This window comes from Misgurnus anguillicaudatus, unplaced genomic scaffold (assembly GCF_027580225.2).
Source record: "Misgurnus anguillicaudatus unplaced genomic scaffold, ASM2758022v2 HiC_scaffold_28, whole genome shotgun sequence".
Lineage (NCBI taxonomy): Eukaryota > Metazoa > Chordata > Actinopteri > Cypriniformes > Cobitidae > Misgurnus > Misgurnus anguillicaudatus.
Genome location: NW_027395278.1, coordinates 6,437,820 through 6,457,903, shown reverse-complemented (window position 1 = coordinate 6,457,903; position 20,084 = coordinate 6,437,820). Strand labels below are relative to the sequence as shown.

General features: G+C 37.3%; 1 protein-coding gene across 2 annotated transcripts in view; it reads right to left on the bottom strand.

Moving 5' to 3' along the window:
* Positions 1-20,084, bottom strand: part of LOC129417557 (kinesin-like protein KIF26A) — a 106,990-nt gene that overhangs the window by 63,178 nt on the left and 23,728 nt on the right. For both annotated transcript variants that reach the window (XM_055172314.2, XM_055172315.2), the window contains exon 3: positions 2,892-3,371. In XM_055172314.2, coding sequence (XP_055028289.2) covers positions 2,892-3,371 — 480 coding nt within the window. The remainder of the gene's footprint in view (positions 1-2,891; positions 3,372-20,084) is intronic.

Here is a 20,084-nt window from a genome sequence, read left to right as displayed (position 1 = left end):
TTATGTCCGCTGCTTGTGTTATTACTAAACATGCTGCACAGATTTTTGTACATGTGCATGTAAGAGCTTTCTGTAATTTTTCAGAGCTATTAATGAAATAAGCTCGCGCATGGTTGCAATGAAACAAATATAAAAGAGGCTGAGAGTAGCCGCTTTAGTTTTATCAATGAAAGCCTAAAAATTGCGGTTTTATCAATGAAAGCCTAAATATTGCGGTTTTATTAATGAAAGCCTAAATATTGGCTGAACACTGTTGGTTTGCGCTAGAAGTCATGTCCAACAAAATAACATTGTGCTCGGTACATCAGATTAGATCAAGAGGCGGAGAGCGACAGTTGCTTCTCAAACACATTCAATCACATGAGCGCCTACATCCCAAAAGCAATCTGGTCGAAAGCGTTTTCGACATCCTCTGAATGTGGTCGAAAGTGGATGAGCTCAAAATGTTTTACACCCTGTTTACACATGTATTTAGTTTTATTCACTTGTGAACCTATTATGAACCAAACCGCATTTTAATACACTCTATAAACAGCCTCTAAGATGGCTCACAGAAACGCATCGATTGCCCTCATAATGACTTTATTTATCCCCTTGGAGCCATGTGGTTTATTTTTGCAAAGGATTGATGCACATTCTTTGGACATGAAGGAGCCACCCCATATTCATCCGTTATAAAGATTGGAAGACCTAGGACATATATATATCTCATGTAGATGCGTATAAATAGCACGAAGTGTGAAAACTTATGCAACACATACATACGCCAAATTCCAATTTTTCATGCATATGATGCGCTAGTCCTTCACGTTCACTTAATACGCGGCATTTTTTGTGTAATTTTATGTATTGGTTTCTCTATTTTTTTTTCCAGTTTTTTAAACCGTTTTCGCTTGGGTTTGGGGTTAGATTTGGGATTTAATTTAATATATAGGTTTCTCCATGTTTTTGTCTATTTTTAAGCCATGGTCACTAGGAGCTGGGGTTAGAATTGGTGTTTGGGTGTCAGTGGTTGAGTGGTTCATGTAGGTTGTCTACAAATCGGAAGGTTGGTGGTTCAATCCCCGGCTACACCTGACCAAGTGTTGAGGTGTCCTTGAGCAAGACACCTAACCCCAGCTGCTCCCGACGAGCTGGATGGCGCCTTGCATGGCTGACACGGCCGTCAGTGTATGAATGGGTGATTGTGAGGCAAAATTGTAAACCGCTTTGGATGGCCATTGGCCTATGAAAAGCGCTATATAAATGCAGTCCATTTACCATTTTATGTAACAAAAAATTGCTCTAACCCCAAACCCAAGCGACAATGGTAAAAAATTTACGCATAAAATGACACAAAAGATGCACTGTATTAAGTTAATGTAAAAGGACTGGCGTATCATATCCAAACAAAATTGGAATTTGCCGTATGTATTGCACATGTTTTCACACTTCGTGCTACTTATCTCCATGAGTCTGGGATGGTGACCCTACTGAAAAATCCAGCTAAGACCAGCATAAGCTGGTGAGCTGGTTTTAGCTGGTCTCCAGCTTGGTTTTAGCTGGTTTTGCTGGTGTAGGAAACTGGTTTTGCTGGTGTAGCAAGCTGGTCTAGCCGTGTTTTGGTCACATTTTAAGCTGGTCTAGCTGGACTTAGCTGGTCAGGCTGGAATACCGGCTGGCCCACCAGCATGACCAGCTTTGTCAGGCTGGGAGGACCAGCGTAAACCACCTTAAACCAGCTAAAGCCAGCTAAAACCAGCTACCAGCTTATGCTGGTTTTAGCTGGATTTTTCAGTAGGGAAATCATGGAGTACTTTTTATTTTTGACCGAACTATCCTTTTAAAGGTTCTTCATGGAGATTGGAAACTTCACTTCACAGGAAGTCTTTTCATATTATAAAATCCCAAATGCAAGTGTAAAGTATCCACTCAAAGTTGTTTCAGTAGTGTACATGCATAGCCTGCATGTAAATCTTAGTTGTGTTTGTGGGTGAGCACCGCCAGGCAGAGAGCTTCTGTTGGTTTTATACATGAACTGGGCCAGCAGTTGGTCTGCTTTTCATTTTTTCAAGAGCTTTTTGCTTTGTCTGTGCAAAAGCACATGCTGGTTGCTAAAAGCTTGTGTGTCGGCGCTTATTGACATTAGTGCACAGAGGAAATTCACCGCTGTTCACCAATAGCTTCACTGTTGGCAAGAACAAAAGAACCCTATCAGTGGCAATTGCCGGCATTGTGAAAGAAACATCAATACTATAAAAAAGCGGTGATTTGGGTTAAAAATGAGATTGCTCTTGATAGAAAAGAGCATCTGCCATTAAAGTTGGACATGAATAGCTTAGTTATTTTGTTTGGTTGACATACCAAAGCTGGGCACTTAGCACACAAGTGCAGTTCACTGTGGAATGTAACAGTGCAGTGAAACGGCCCATCAATAAAGTAATAAAACAACTCCTCTGACTATCCATAATGTGATTTAAATTTCCAAATCACTCACTCAAGTTTGTGGGTGCGTTAACAAATGTCAAACTACAAATTTATAATCAAATGAAATGAGATACAGCATGTAGTATCAACACTTAATCTTACATGTGCAGGCATTTCAGGTGTACTTAACCAAACGCTATTCATTCAAATTGCCAAGTAATTTAATCGTGTAAAGTTGTCATCAATATGACAGGTGGTTAAATGGGAGGGGTTAAATCCTGCAGAGGCAAGTTGTTACATTTTAATAAATGATTATGAAGACAAACAGTTTTTCTTTGGGAGGAAAGGCAATGGTAGACTAACATAAACAGGTTGTGCATATGATCGTATGCATTAGTTGGTAACCACTTACTCAATGTATAATTTCAAATCTACAAATAAAAAAAAATCGAAACTAAGAATGCTTATAACAAAAGGTTGCATACTGGGCTTGGTTGAGGCAGGAAGTTGTTTACACGTGAGATGCTCCACATCCCTTCCAGGTACTGCTGGGCTTGAATGGTGACTGAGCTGATGGCTCCCGTCAAAGGTCTTCCACTCACAGTCACCTGTACACCAGGCTTCAGTGCAGCAGTGCTGGAAGACGGGTTCTGGGTCCAGCCCATCTCACGCTGTCTCTCACCCACGGGCAGGATGCTGTGCGCTGGGTGAGGTATCCTGGATTTTGCAGCTCTAGAGGAAAGAGTTACCACGCTGTGAGTGGTCAACCTGGTGGGATGTCCAGGGTAGGTGTTGGGAGGCAATGATGGCATGTCAGAATCCAGGTATAGATCCTGGAGTGCTTGCTGTCTTAGCTGCTGTGCTGGTGTGGCACACACATGGCACCTTGTTTCTTCATGCCCACGTTTTGCTGGCCAATCAGGTACTTGCAGCTGGTCAATGATGAAGGAAGCAAATCCAGGGTCCTATAGAGAGCAAGAGAAAAACGGTGAAGAGAATAAATGGTGCTTGTTTTACATATTTTTCTGTATTAAGACTTCCATTACATACATTTATGCATTCGGTAAATGCTTTAATTCAAAGTGACTTTAAGGTTAATTTAATCAGTATGCCCTCGGCGTTTGTTCTGCTAACCCAAAGCTTTATAATTTGTATGGACTTTATGGGGTCCTCAAGTGTCTTAGTATATGTAATATAACACAACCATCGCAAAAGACAGATGTGCAAAAGACAATGCCGATTACTTGAGGAAAGTCCTTATTTGTACTCTGTTAATCTTGTTTTTGTCTAAGTAAAACAACTAATATAAGATTTTAATAAAAAAAACTGTTTATCAATAACAACTACCTTTAGAAATTTCAACAATAAAATATTCCCAGGATTCCCAAAACCCCATCTTAATTATAATCTCAAACTAGGCAGAGCTGAAAAGTGAGAGTTTTGTGGAAGGCCATGAGGGAGTGGTGGATGGTGGTAGGGTGTAAAGAAAACAACAGCTGAGCCGGGGCATGAAGCGCATTGCAGTGTATATTTACATTTGATAAGACTCCCAGCAGGCAGAGATATGACAAGAAGCCCAGCATGAAAATAATAATCTCCCATTCAATGCCAGGGGAATGAAGCCAGCCTACCTGGTGGCCAGGGGCTTATGTTTTGCTTTCTCATATTCAAATCACAGCGATGTGCTCGGATCATGTACTACTGTTACAGCACAAGATAATTCACTGCTATTGAAGGGTCATGTAGTATCATGTAGTAGTAAGCAGTAGTCGGAATTAGATTTAGGATCTCCTTTAATGCACTCAAAAGTCTATACTTTTTCATAACAAAAACTGCACATACTGTACTTTTAGGGCATAGAATAGACCCTTTTTCTGTTTGTACACAATGATGAGGTGGCAGCGATTGCGCACGCAGTTTGGCAATGGAAGTATGTCAAGAATCAGCAGTGAAGCAACACAGAGAAAGTTATTTTAAAAAGTTCACATTATTAACTTTTTCAACACAGCTACCAGATCCGTGTACTATAGTGCAGTGGTTCTCAAACTTATTCAGCGTGCGGCCCCCTTTGTGTACGGTACATTCCTTGCAAGCCCCCCCCCAAGAAAATTTATGACAAAAAACAGTTCTAAAACTTCACATTTTAATTAAACAAAACATTAAATTATACAAAGTAGTGCTGCCTTATTTTTTTTAGGTTTAATTTCACAGAATTTATGATAAATTAATGTATTTTATAAAATGTCATAAAACTGGGGCCCACCTGGCACCATCTCGCGGCCCCCCTGGGGGCCCCGGACCCCAGTTTGAGAACCACTGCTATAGTGGAGTGGATAGAAGATGTTAGCAGATGAGTATCTGGATAAAGTGTCCAGATACATATATACAGTACGTATATTAGTATATTATATTAGTGCAACCAAACACAACAACCAAACATTTTGATGCTGGGAAACCGTTTTAATAAACCTTCTGAGTTGCTAACACGTTAGAACCACTGGGGAATAACACCACTTCCATTGCCAAAATGTGCGCGCAGGCTATTAGATCACATGCGCTGTAAAAGGGTCTATTAGTAGGCAAATTGGGACGCAGGCTCGGTTTGTCTGCGTGCGTCTGGCTTGCCATCAACTATGATTTTCCTGTTAAATTATCTCTGTAAAACAGCTATTCTTAGTAAATCTTAATATTTGTTAAGATGTACCTGGACTAGATAGCCTATTATATCATGTGCCCCGCCCACTCCTTGCCGTTCTTCTCAAAGCATTCACTCCCATTTGAGTTGGATTTCTCAAAACGATAGTGAGGTAGACTAGAGCTGTTTTCTTGTATATGAATCAAAATCCATACTTACTGAAGCTTGGATACACTGTCAGAAAAAATGGCCAAAACTGATCCCTAGCTGTCACTGAGGCAGTAGCCTTTTAAAAGGTAGGCCTACTCATATGTACTTTTTAGGTAGGCTACAGATATGTATACATTTGATACCAATATCTTCCTTTGAGGTAATAATATGCACACTTTGGTACCAATATGTACCATATTACGATACTAATATAGGTGCAAATGTGTCCTTTTTAAAAGGATACTTCCCCAGTGACAACTACAGAGTGTACCTTAAGCCTAATTTATAGTCGTGCGTAAGCTCTACACCGTAGGTTATGTGCGTAGCTCTGCGTAGCCTGATCTGTAACTCGCAAAATTTTTAACGCGTCAGTTCTACGTGGACACAAGCGCTGTGATTGGTCCACCAGAACCCCTCACGTCAGGTAAAAAACTATACTCAAGGATTTTAGGTATCTATTCAAAAAAGTTAGCTTTAAGAGAAAAAATACAGTTTTTCATAGATAGTACCATCTAATATAGCCAGAAAGAAAATTATGAAAAATGGAAAGTATGTGTGAAATAGCAAAAGAATACAAGGCATGATGTGGGTTAGACCCCTGGCCTTGGGGCTTGTAGTTGGCCATTGTGTGACTTTATTGGAAGCCAGTTGTGGTTTTTATGAAGCTCTGGGGATGAATGTAGGAGACTATCTGCCGATTAGTGATGCACTAAAGAACAGAGACTGAACAGAAGGATAAACGACTTCTTGTGTGCCCTCGGCCTGCTAGTCAGACTGTCTTTAAAACGAATGATGATAAGATACAAGTGTGAAAAGAGAAGATGGGAAATACAGGGATGGGGAAGCTTCTGAGATACTGGAAAAACACAGGAGAAAGGAAACAGTGATGCAGGAAAAATAGAAAAAAGAGAAAATAATCAGAGATGATAGAAGAGTTTGTAAAGTGTATTAAAAAAGAAATAATCAGATGTTTGATAACTATGCCTGAAAAAGAGTTTCTGTGCTGATCAGTCAGTCTAGATGCCAATATTAGCAGGGTTTGGAAACCAGCTGCTTAGCTGAAATTGAAAACATAGCTGAAGACAGTAAAAAAATTTAATCAGACTGTACATGACCTCTTCTGCATTAGGCACATGAGTCATATAGGATGTTTTAGAAGTCTGACTGCTATAATCACTAAACAATATCTAGGCAAGTTACATGTAGACTTATAAAATTGGTATCTTGCATTAAAGAACAAGAATTATGTGAGTGATTCTTTCGGTATATAGAACTCAAATAATGTTTAAGATGAAAAAAAATGTATGTTTCATCAATATGTTTCCGACAGTTTTAGCCACTGGCGAAGCTGATTTGCCAGTTTTGTAATTTGGTATGTGAGGGAGGAGCATCTATGAGGTGTAAACAGGATTGTGAGAAAGTCGTAAGAACAGCTGTTGCTACACACCCTGTAGTGAAAAGGTAAGAGCTGGGTCCTTTCACAGCAGGCAATTCGGATTACATTCACTATACTGTACACTAAAGAGCAAAAGACCACATCCAACACTAATCTCCATGGACCTTTACACAGTCACACACACCATGGTCAAAGTATTGCAGACAGATAGAACTGTACCACGTATTAAATGAAAGGCTTTTAGATGTTCAGGGCCTATTTGGGTGTAATTATGGAGAAGAGGACACTTGTAGGTGTATAGTACATACCTGTATTCATGCGTGTTTGTGTATCATAAGTGAATGTGGGTTTTGGCTGCCGCACATTCAATTCAAATTCTTGCTAGTACTAAGCTTTTTCGGTTGAAATCTATGACACAAATGCACACCATATATTTTAATATTTGTTTAAATGTATTTCCACTTAAACATGTATGTGGGTTAATATTTATACATTCATCATTTAAAATATCATTACATTCAGTATTTTAGCGAGTTTTATCAATTAAAGGGGGGGGGGTTCAATGGTATTTCAAGCATTCTGACTTATTAACACAGTTATAGAGTTGTTTCCTCATGCTAAACGTAGGCAAAGTGTCAAAAAGCATTTGGGCGTGTTACAGAGTATTTCTGTGCTGAACACTTCGCCAGGGTTCGTACAAGTTTCAGAAAGTTTTTTTCGATTACAGGTCCAACTGACGTTTCAGGGGTTTTCTATACGTATCACTTCTTTATATGGGCACTTCCCCCGGAAAACCCTGCGTACCCGTCAATCAGCGGGAGACGCTAGAACTTACAAACATCTTATCATGCGACACAGCTTTGTTTAATTTCAAAACTCAACATTGGCACGAATGAAGAAGTGTGTTTTTGGATGTAAGGAGAAGAAAGTCAGCCTTATGAAAACAATGGATATAGTTTATTATCCGGGGTAGCAGCGGCGTTTTGCGTGTGTGTTTGATGCGGTGGATTTTCCCAACCGGGTCATGACGAGTTGCATGCGGTAAGTAAGACTTCTGTCTTATGTTGGAAATTGGCGCGTTCATATTATATAAATGACACAAACATGAATCATAAGTTATAAGTGTTGTATAGTGTTGCATGACTCGTACTCGCTCCAGCCGTGGTAGTAACTCCTCCTTCTTAATTTTTTTGTACGTTATCGGAAAGATTTGGTAAAGCTAATCTTTCTTTTATAAATCTGATTAAACTGAAGACTCTTCGGAGATATAAAGGATGTCATACTACTCTATAGGTACTCCAGATTAACATCAGAAATGCAGAAACAGCATGTGTTACGTGAGCTTTAAAGCTAAGTCACATGAATATTTATGCAGTACATAGCCAGAACATCAAGACCTCTTTGTCTTTGGACCAGTTTAACATTATATATAAAAGCATAGGATTTTTGTGAGTTAATTCAACATGTTTTTGTTTTATTCATTTAGTATTTGTGGTAAACTGCATTATGACAATAAGTACCCCAAATACACAAACTTCATTATCTTTATGCTTTTAGGTATTAAAGCATTTTACCAGATTTTAGGTCCATGTGCATCTTCTGAATCAGCAAAATGCGTATCTTTTGTTGAAAAAACTAATACCTTCTTGTTCTCCAAGGCCCAGGTAGAGATAATTTGTGTGTGGTCATCTACCCATCACAGATCGTTTTCGTCATTCAGTTATTTAAATGGCTTTTCCTGTTTACTGGGGTTTGTAAAAAAAAAAACAGTTCTCTTTCCAACTGGACATCCCCCATTTCTAACAATATTGTCTCCCTTCTGTCTGTTACACTCCCATTCTCCATCTCCCATGGATCACTCCAGCTGTCAGTGGATTGTCAAACTCTGGATGGACAGCCAGCCAGTGTGTGAGACAGCAGTAGCTCTTCTGAGGTTTTAACATGGGGTGAAGGGGCAAAATAGAAACAGAACACAAAGTGTGTGCAAGCGAATGAGAAGCCAAGGGCTGTCAAAAGATTAATCGCGATTAATTGCATCCAAAATAACAGTTTGTGTTTACATAACATATGTGTGTGTACTGTGTGTAAATATTATGTATATAAAAATACACACACATTCATGTATATTTAAGAAATATTTGCATATATACACTGTATATATATTTATATAATTTATATTATATAGAAATATAAATATTTTATATAAAAAATATTTAAAAAAAATCTTAAATATATACGATATATAAATATATGATTGTGTGTGTTTTTTTAATATAAATAATAATTATACACAGCACACACACATGTTATGTAAACACAAACTTTTATTTTGGATGTGATTAATCACGATTAATCTTTTGACAGCCCTAAATATTACATTTGACTGCTTTTATGTCAAACACTTCTAAATAGTAGTGATTGAAACTGAGCTGTCAAGCACCAAAAATTAAATAAAAATATAAAAAAGTATCTTAAAAAATAAAAAAGATATTGCTTTATGTTTGTAAAAATTACGACACAGACTCGAGAGCTTTTGACAACATAGGAAGAAAGCGAAGACACTGCAGTGCACACACACTTCATTTATCTGTGACAGGTAAGAGGATAATAAAAATTTAAGAGCATTAATGTGTGAATAACTTCAGTCTTCCTCACACACCAGTCACATGGCTTAAATTTTGTATTCCCAAGGTATATTTTGGTACAGTATGACACATGATCTATTTTTGTTTAACTTTTGTTTAAAAAAAAAAAACAGAAAATAAGTTTATTGTACACCTGCTGCACCATTCCCAGATTACTACATTGTGACATTCACCAATGAAATATGTTTGTATTACTGCGTTGTCACTAATATCAATGTAACTGATAGATTTTCCAGGAAACCTATTTTTGTAGCTGTGCTACTAAGTTAAGAAGGTTAATAAACAGTTAAGTTAATAAAAACTCAAAACAATGTATAGCTTAAAGAAAAACACCACCGTTTTTCAATATTTTACTATGTGCTTACCTCAACCGAGACAAATTAATACATACCTATCTTTTTTTAATGTGTGCACTTAATCTGTGTACAGCGCGTTGTGAATGTGTTAGCATTTAGCCTAGCCCCATTAATTCCTTAGGATCCAAACCGGGATGAATTTAGAATCCACAAAACACTTCAATGGTTTCCCTTTTTAATGACTGTTACATGAGTAGTTACACAAAGTAAGTATGCTGGCATAAAAAATAAAACGTGACAATTTTTAAGCAGATAAAAAATGAGAACTATATTGTATTTGCAGCACTTCGACCTCAGGCGCAGTAATATTGAAGGAAGTTTGAGCGAGAGGGGGAGTAGTCAGGAGTGAGAATGTTACTGCGCAAAGAGGTTGAGGTGCTGCAAACTAAATGCTCTTGCGCCATACAATATTATTAGCTTAAAAAATCACCACGTTTTGTTTTGTGCCACCATACTTACTCGTGTAACTACTCATGTCTTTAAATGGGGAAAACATGGAAGTGTTTGGTGGCTTCTAGATTCATCCCTGTTTGGATCCTTAGGAATGAATGGGGCTAGGCTACACTGAAAAAAATGATTCATTGAATTTAATCAATTTTTTAAGGTAAGTGGTTGCAATCAATTTATTTAAGCTACAATTAAACAAAAAAGATTAGTAAAGTAAAATAAAATATAAATCTTTTGTTTAAATGTAGCTTAAATAAATTGATTGCAACCACTTACCTTAAAAATTTTTATTAAATTCAATGAATCATTTTTTTCAGTGTAAATGCTAACACATTCACAACGTGCTGTACAAAGATTAAGAGCACGCATTGAAAAAAGATGGGTATGTATTTAATTTGTCTAAGTTGAGGTAAGAACATAGTAAAATATTGAAAAACAGTGGTGTTTTCCTTTAAATGCAATGTAATTCACTTTTGAAGACAACGTCTGCCAAAAGCGCAAATGTAAATACAAGACATGCCCTGATCACCTAGTTTAGCTAATTTTGTGATAATGACCAGATGAAATGAACTGTTTATTGGTGTATTGCTTTATAAAGACTTTATGTGTTTCAATATAACTGAAGAGGCTCAAAGTGTAACACAAATTGGTTGCCATCTATTCAGCAAAAGTGTAATGTGGCCCAAAGCTAAGGGAGGAGACATAAAGCACTCAGTTAAACTAACAACACTATCTAACGTTGCGCTGGAGACTCACTAGTGTATACATATTTATACATGCTCACCGGCTTCCTTCTCTTCATCTAATTAAAACAGTTGTTTTGCCGAGGCTGTCTGGAAACTCTCCAGACTGTCTTTAATAATTAATTTTTAGTCAGAGTTTTGGAAAATAAACTCTTCATACTTATTTGGTAGTACACTTTAAACCCAAATGCTAAACGGCACTTAAAATGTAAATACCTCATTTAAAAAATGCTGCGTAGAAACCATCCTATATTTGATCTTACAATCATTGATCAAAAATGTGTACGTGTCAGGGTTTCCCGCAGCATATTTCAGTTAAGGCGGCCCGCCTAAGCTTGGAAACCCTACCGCCTTAACTAGGTCGTCCCAAAAAAATAATAAATAAATCGGCAAGCACATCTCGCAGAATAGCGCGTACGCGCATCACACCGCATGCAGGCGCTCCACACAGCCGAAATGTGAAAGACGTGGTCCGGACCGTCACTGTCTGGATAATAACTAGCCAGTTGATAAAACATCTCGGAGAGTAGCGCAGACGCGCTTCACACCTCGAGCGTGCACCCGCACCACACGGTCGAAATGAGATAAGACGTGGTCCGTCATGTCTGGAGGATAGCCAGTTGATAAAACGCGTGTCCGTGCGAACTGTAAGTGGACTTATGTTTTGGGGTTATTTAAGCCTGTTATTGTATTAGTCTATAGTTCTTCTAATTATAAAGTAAGTTAGCTGGTGATTTTGTTGTTTGAACAACCTGCAGGGGTTCACGTGCCTGTTGATTAGATATAATTGTTGAGCGCTCTTGCTCACTTTATTTATGTGCATTATTTACATGCTACAATTACACTCCTTCAAAATAATGTAATAGGGGAAATAATCAGTTTTTACAACGATCTATCATCGTTCACCATCTGGTTTAGTTTGTGTTTATTAACCCTTTAGTTTCACTTCACCACGCAACTATTCCCATTAGAGGTAAAAACATTTAATTCATTAATAATCATTTGTCATAGTTTCTTCAAAATTAAGTTCGTGTTTTAAAAATAAATATTTTATTTATTTATTTTATTAAAATATTTAAATTTTCATCATGACGCATACGCCCTGCCCCTTTGATTGCCACGCCCTTGGCCCCGCCCACCCCAACCCTACCACCTTAACTAACACATTTTCTGCGGGAAACCCTGCGTGTAATTCATAAAACGAACGTCCGCAAAGAAAACGCACTTCCCCCTTTCTTTCAGATGTGAAATCTATAAATCGCAAATGATCTTGAACTCGTGCGCAGCTGAACAATTTCAGATCTCCGACTTTTAACGATGCCTAATTAATGTCACTGACATATAAAAGAGCGCTTGCCAATGTTTAAATCCTTTTTGAGCAGCAAGAATGGCTTACATTTCAAAAACCTGCAGCAATCGGACAAGCAAAAGTGCGTACATCTGCTCAGACCCTGACGTGACGCAAAGCACTTTTCCACGTCAAAGACAGTTTTTATAAATATAGACTTTGCCGTGGATTTTTGCGTACGCACACTTTATAAATGAGGCTCCTGGACATATAAAAATCTTAGTAATTACATTAAATTAAAATCCATAAACCTCAAGTGTAATGAACTTAATTATCAGTACAACATGATGTGATGAATACCTATAAACCCATGCACCTGAACATTTTAATTCTATTTATGCTTAGCAAAGGCGTAATTTGCAGGTGGGATGGGTGGTATGCCCCCTCCCCATTTTTGTCCCACCACTTTTGAGAAAGTAATTAGAAAATACCATAGTTTGCAGAAGGTAGCTTAAGTAAAGCTTTTACAAGTCTGCATTCTTTATAATCTAATTCATAAATGAAACAAAAATCGCTCTTTACATCAGTGTAAGAGGATGAAGTTCATATATGTGCTGCGTACCATTGGAGAAAATAAGGACAGGGAAGCTGTTAACAAACATAAAGGTTACATAAAGAAAGATCATAGTTTTTTACTGCTATTCTGTGCTTGTTATGGAGGGCTCGGATGAGCGGATCACATTCACAAAAACTTGACTTGGGCTGTAAATCATCATTATTGTTTTTGTTGTGCTCTTCAGTCATTATTGTAGCAAACTGTTCTGCTTAAATGTTAAGACAAGCTGCACGATTGTTCTGTTTATGTGTTAATGGGAATTTGCTGGGTTCTTTCTGCATTGGGTGGGGTTTTCGAAAGAAAAGTGAACGAGTCTGCCCACTTGGGGTGCGGGAAGCTGCTAAGCAGGCACCCCAGCACATGTGAGTCAAGAGCATCGACCAATCAGAAAATGTGCTGTTGCTACCAGACCTTAATAAAAATCACATTGTATTTGATGTAGTAAACAAAAATTGCAAGTTACTTTGTATTTTTCTTCATGTGGGTTGAGGTCAGATGATGTCAGACTGAAAGGGTTCCCAACAGCTCAACATATAAATTATTATTATAGGCCTACCAATGTGAATCAGGGTTAGGTAATGGGACAATTTTGAACACTTTTTATCTTCTTGCTCAATAACTGAGTTTTGTTTATTTCTAACAAAAAAGTTTTGAGATGCAGCTATAATGTGTTGAAAATCCTCCCAATCCCACCACATCCTCTAAAATTGAGCACCTCTATCCACAAACACTGTATGCTAAACATCATCTCAGCTTTCAGCCAACTTTCATTAACTTTTCCACTAACAGCTATAATCCTCTACTCTACTTCCTGTAAGCCCTCAAAGGCAGACAGAGACAGCTGTGCTCAGCAAAGACTCGCTCTCTGGGATCTTACACGCACCGGTCTGCGCGGGTGAGTAGTGAGTTAATTACCTAGTGAAAAATGCAAACAGGAAAGGTAAACACACTAACACATGCATCAGTAATTTGTATGAGCCCCACTCATATGCAGAGAGATGCACAGGAACTGGGATTGCGGGCTTTAAAGCTCTCATCACTGAGAATCAATCTCAAGACAACCCTTTCTAAAGCTGCACACATGTATAATTATGCAGTGTAATTCACAACAGAATGATGTCTTCAGCTGCTCTAAGTGTATAAACTTTTGAGTTGAATGTGATTAGTCGACTCTGACTGCTATATGATTCACGGGACAACATCTGTTAGGGGAAGGATGAAAGATTTTCAAAAACGTATTTCTCTGCAACAGAAATTAGGAGGCGACATGGAGGTTAGTGAAACTAGAGAAACCACTTTGTTTACAGATCATTTAGCACAACTGATGGTGATGATGAAACATGAACTATGGCAACAAGCTGAATCAAATGAAGAGTTTGGTTCCAAAACGGAATAAATCCATTTTGACTAATTCCTGTAAAAATGTGTTTTCTATACCAAGAAAGTGACAAGATGAAAACCACTATTTTCTGTTGCAAACTTTCACATAGCATAGCTTTTTGGGTAAAATAACATTAAAAATTCAAATCCATAATTTGATTTTCAAAGATATATTATAAAACTGATTATTTTTTCTGCAAAATGCAATAAATCTATTGACTCAATATATAAATGTGCATTAACCTTTGCCATTGTATATTCATTTAGTTGACTAGTGGTATACGCTGATTAAATAAATAAACATTAAGAACACTGTCATTGCAAATGTCATCCTTGGGAAGTCATCGCTGAACTTTTTGACAGCGATCAGCTGTAAAATGTTTAGGTCTTGCTCGATTTTCTTTGACTTCGAGTAAAATAATGGAAAGTTTTTCATAAGAAAGTTTTTCACAATGTGTTAGCATGACAGAAGCTTGATGCTGTCGTGTGAGAACAAGCACAGTTGTAAATTATTTGATTTTGATGGCTTACGTTTCTTCCCTGCCACAGAAAACCACCACAGGTTTATGAATGCCATCAAAGTATTATTTTGTTTTTGTTTATTTGTTCATCATGAAGTACAAAGTAGATGAAGAAAACTAGGATTTTGTGTGTATTCAACGTGCCACCATTATTGTTTACAATGCGTGGAATGGTGCGCTGTGATTTGTTGAGCAGATTTATTGCATTTTGCAGAGAAGGAGGACTGCCGTTTATAACGTTTTGGGAAAAAAGAGAGAAAAGATGACAGAATAACACGGCGGATATTGGATTTTGTGTAAAATTAAGAATTTATTTTTGAATACTGACCATACAATACTGATTTTGGCGGTAGCTTTTTTTGTAAAGGAACAGTATGTAAGAAATTTATATCAATTAATCATAAAATGTCCCTGATATGTCACTAAACATTAAGAAATCATTTTCATTTCAAATACTTTTATCACTGACAACAGTGGTCTGGCCAGGATATTGTCATTTAAAAAGTGGAGTTGCAGCACTAAACTGATGTTTATGTTGTCATGTTGTGTATTGGCCACCAGTTGAGTGATTGCAGTACCAGTTTTAGCCACAAGTTTTGTGATTGCAGTACCAGTTTTGGCCACAAATACATACTGTTCCTTTAATACTGTTTATCGCGTTTTGTAACCAAACTCCTCAAATATTGTTGCTAAAAACAATCACATGTGTACTGATTGCACTATCAAAATCATTCTGTCAAAACCACATGAACAAAGTTTAATCAGATGTGCCAGTAGGAATTAAAGGCAGGATAGGCAGGAATTATCTAAAAAAAACTTTTTTACAAATTTGTTTAAACTGTCTTTATATACCAATACATAAGTAAAATGTAAGTACTCTGAAAAAGAGAGTATAAAAATCGAGTGTCTCTAGACCTCTCACGACTGTTTTAAACACAGCTCATTTTTCCATTCACTCCACCCCCTCCCTTCTGGGTTCCTTCTAAAGCCACGCCCCAAAACACATGAACGCGCGACGCTGACCGGCTCTGCTGGGAGAAGCATTTACCTCAGACGAGCGGAGAGAAGGGAGCGCGGTGCATGTAGTAACATCATGTCAAAATCACATGTAATAATACACCTAACCTTATCACTATGAATATAAACAAATATGATGGCTTTTAGTACTCACTATTAAGCTAGCATATCGATACTGGTAAAGTTTCAAATATATCTTGTTTGATTCGGTAACAAACGAGCTAGTTATATTTATAAGACAAAACTAAAAATAGATTGCATTTATACAAGTTTTTTTATTACCATCAGTTACACTGTGATGAAGGTGAATTTCGTGGAAGATTCATAAAATATACGGTGTTTTGCATGTAAGAGTTTCCGTGATGAAAGCATTGTTGACTCTGATGAGGACTACACTCTGGAGACAATACCGCTAACCGCATCGTCGACCCGGGGGAAAGCCACGCGATATTTACTCTCGTTTGTTTTCTTCGTTTATTTCCTTTTTTTGCCTCGTTTGGCTTCGCTGACTGGATATGCAGGTACTGTGAGTTCTGAATATACTGTGAATACTGTGGGCAGATCCCGTAGCAAGAGGGGTTGTGCCATGGTTGCGAGAGAGAGTGATAGTCGCGCAAGCCAATCATTTGTTTCATCCTGAATGGAAATAATTAGCTGTGTTTAAAACAACATTGAGAGGTCTACAAACAATCGAGTTTTATACTCTCTTTTTTTCAGAGTACTTACATTTTAATTATGTATTGGTATATGAAGACAGTTTAAACAAATTTGTAAAAAAGTTTTTTTAGATAATTCCTGCCTATCCTGCCTTTAAATGATCTCTTTAAAATCTTATTTTAATCATTGTTTACTAATTAAATCAAATATTATGGAAGTATTATGATAAATGATGAAGAAGGTATTTTGATAAATGATGGTAAGCACTGAATTCCACCATAAGCTGTGTGCTTAGCATCATTTATCAAAATACCTTCTGTTCATCAGAAAAAAATAAATTCATACAGGTTTAAAACAACATAAGGATGAGAAAATTATGACAGAATTTAAATTTTTGATTGAACTATCCATTTACACTCTTAAAAAGTGAGCAATAAAATCATCTTATGGACACTTTGCATAAATAAATAATGCACTTTTATTATAAATACATATTAATTGGTATAAAACATTTGATTTATTTGTCTTCTTTTGTTAGAGAAGACAATTCTGTTAACTGGTAACAACAAACAACATTTATTTTAGGTCAATTTAGTAATCCATTAGTCTAATTACAGTTTTAATGAGTTTAATTGTGTGCTATATATATTTTGGAAACACATTACAATCTAATGGCCTTTGCAGATTGGCAGGTTTAAATGTGTTCAGTGAGTGAATAGAGTCGTCTAGACACAGTCAATAAAGATAGAAAGATAGACCGCTGATTCCGTCTGGAACAGGCACTTGGAAAATAAATAACGCAGTACCACATGAATGAATCCCCTTAACCATCATACATCCCTATCTGCTTTCATTCTCTTCCTTTTGAAAGATTTCCTTATCAAAAATTTAAACAATAGGTATTTAGTCACGGTGTGACAGGAATAATGGAGAGAGCTGCAAATGGCCTTGAAGGAAACAACGAAAAGCAAAATCTCCTTCACATTCAAAAAGGCGGTGGGATCCTAACTTATAATGGGTAGTATTAAAATGACAAAATTATATAAAGAAAAGGGCAGATGATTGTGAGAAATGACCTTGGTGCTTTAACATGTCATTATTAAAATTGTTATTGGTCATTTGTAAAATATTCAAATGCAAAAATTTAAGAATTGAACTTTCTTGCCCTGTTTAAGTTATTTTTATTGAAATACGTTGAATTTGTCATGGGCCAGAAGCCCTACACCTGGAAAAATCACATCTCTGCTGCACTTACATAAAAACTCATTGGTTGTCAGTGCATCTAGGCAATTACAGTATAACCAGAAAACATCTCCTGTCATAAAGCGTCAATGTGGAATGAGGGATCAGCAAGGCCAGGGTTGAATCCACTTTGATTTGCATATGAATGAGAGCCTATTACATTGTGCGTTCATTACATTATTTTAATGGGCTAAAATATTCAGTCGTGTACTCAGTTAAAGACTGAGCAGGGCTTATGGACGCCCTTTATCCAGGCAAGGGAGTCCATATCAGCACTTCCTGCATGACCATTAACCTCTGCCAATGTGTGCCTGCTGTTCTGAATTAAGAATCATATTTAGTACATAAAGTGTGGTTATGGTTAATTATTAGGTAACTAAAATAAATGGGGCATACTGGTAAAATAATTTACCACCATAGATGCACTCTAAAATGTACAATGCAAAGCTCAATCACCTGTCTAACTAGAGCATTTGTGACAATGGGTCATTTAAAAACAATAGGTCATTTAAAAATGACCATGCATGACTTCAAAACTATGAGAATTATATATCCACCCATATTTACACCCATTAAAAATACATAATATGCATGCACTCTTTGCTGTTTCTGTGCTGATAATAAACCTTAGTACTTAAAAGGCTGACAGAGGTACATTAAAATGTCTATGCCAGTTATATAAAAGCAGACAGAGAGAGACAATGCAGTAAGACATGTGTCCTCTCCATTTCACCGTGCAGCCTTATTAAGATGTTTGCTTTGTTCTGAGCAAACACAAAATGTGGGATAAGAATGCGTAAGCATGTTCTTTGTGCTTAAGGGTTCACTGGATGGGATAGGATGTCAAAGGTCAGCTAATTGTGCAGCTTCTGAAGGTCAGTGTGGGAGTGCTCAATAGCTACAAGCGAGTCAAGCTTTCAGGAGCACTGACCTTTGACATCTCACCTTTACCGGTACTATATAACATATGTATGGCACATCCTCATTAGGTTACTCCTTACATAAAAAAATGATTTACAATACACAGACCCACCCCCTCGCAAACACCGACATTTAAACACACAAAACACACTGACCAATCGTTCTGGATTTCTATATTCTACTTTTGATTGGTAATTCCTGGATTTTCATATTAATTCCCAATCTAGCTTAGTCTGTAGGCCTAACTGTTGATTATTAACTGGGGTGATATTAAATCATGAATATGAAAACTGAAATGTTTTTATGGTCTTGGTCTCGACTCCTAAAGGACTCGGTCTCGACTCAGACTTGCTTCCTCAAAGACTCAGTCTTGTCTCTGACTCGACTGTATTTGAAAACCAACGGACTAATGCATAAAATAAATGCTTTAGGAATATTAATACTTTTTGGGATGACTGCATATCTCAACTTGTTCATCATAAGAGCGCTTTATGCTCTAGTGTTCATGCTAAGCGTTCACTATAGATGGTTTCATTGGAAGCATGTGCGGTGACGCAATAAGCATCTGGTCCGAGCTTTACTTCCGGTTTCAGTTGTTTTAATGGTCTGACTAGTTGCTAAACTGAACTCTTGAACAAATACCTCGTCGAAAACAACAAATGTTTTGGCTTCCTAGGTAATTTTTGTGTTGTTTATTTTGCTTGTTATATAAATAACCTACTTTTAAAGAACTTTGTTGTTATTTATTCTTAGCGAAGTTTACCGAAAGTTGCGTGTTGACCACGAAAGCCGCTTGTTTATGTTGTTACTGCTGAAACCGTCTATAACATCCATTTGCAGTTTTAGTTCAAACCTTGTTGGCAAGCAAGACCCTTAATCACAGATTACTATAGTAAAATGTACTGTAGATACTGTAAAAGTATTTAAACCATAGACTGTAAAAAAAGATGGACGATGCCTGTTCGCTCTCTTCCATTGGTGAAAAGTGAAGCCGCCAGTGTCTCGATACGGCGCTGACATCTTGGGTCTTGAGTCTGCGCAGTAGCGATTTCTGGACCAGTCCTGCGCAGTAGTGAGCAGGAAGTAAAGCCGCGAAATCAAGACCCTGCCCTCCCTCTCGCAGAATGCGCAATTCCCACAATATCACAGCTGTCAAACATGACGTGACACCACCGTTTTTAAATCATTAAATAACTAACTAAACACAAACTTATTTTAAAAACAAACATTTGAATTTATATCAGCGTGATAAAAACTACAGTAAATGACAGAAACCAGCTTCGGAAAAAGATAATTGAAGTGTAATTCAATTTTTTAGTTTGTCTCAAGTCCTATTGAAGAACATGGGGAGGCGGGGTTTATGACCTATACTGAGACCAGTCACTGGGGGGCGATCAAGACGTTTTGGCTTCACTTTTCAAGGCTTATGGGGCACGCTTGATTTAAATACACTGTACAAATGAAAAAGTACATAATCTGAAAAGTGGAATGAATTGGTACAACCACTAAAACAGAGAGCATTACATATTAATTTACCTCTTGCTTAAGTGATTACAAGGTGTCTTCATGCCCATTACTATACTCAATAACGTATCAATTAGCAG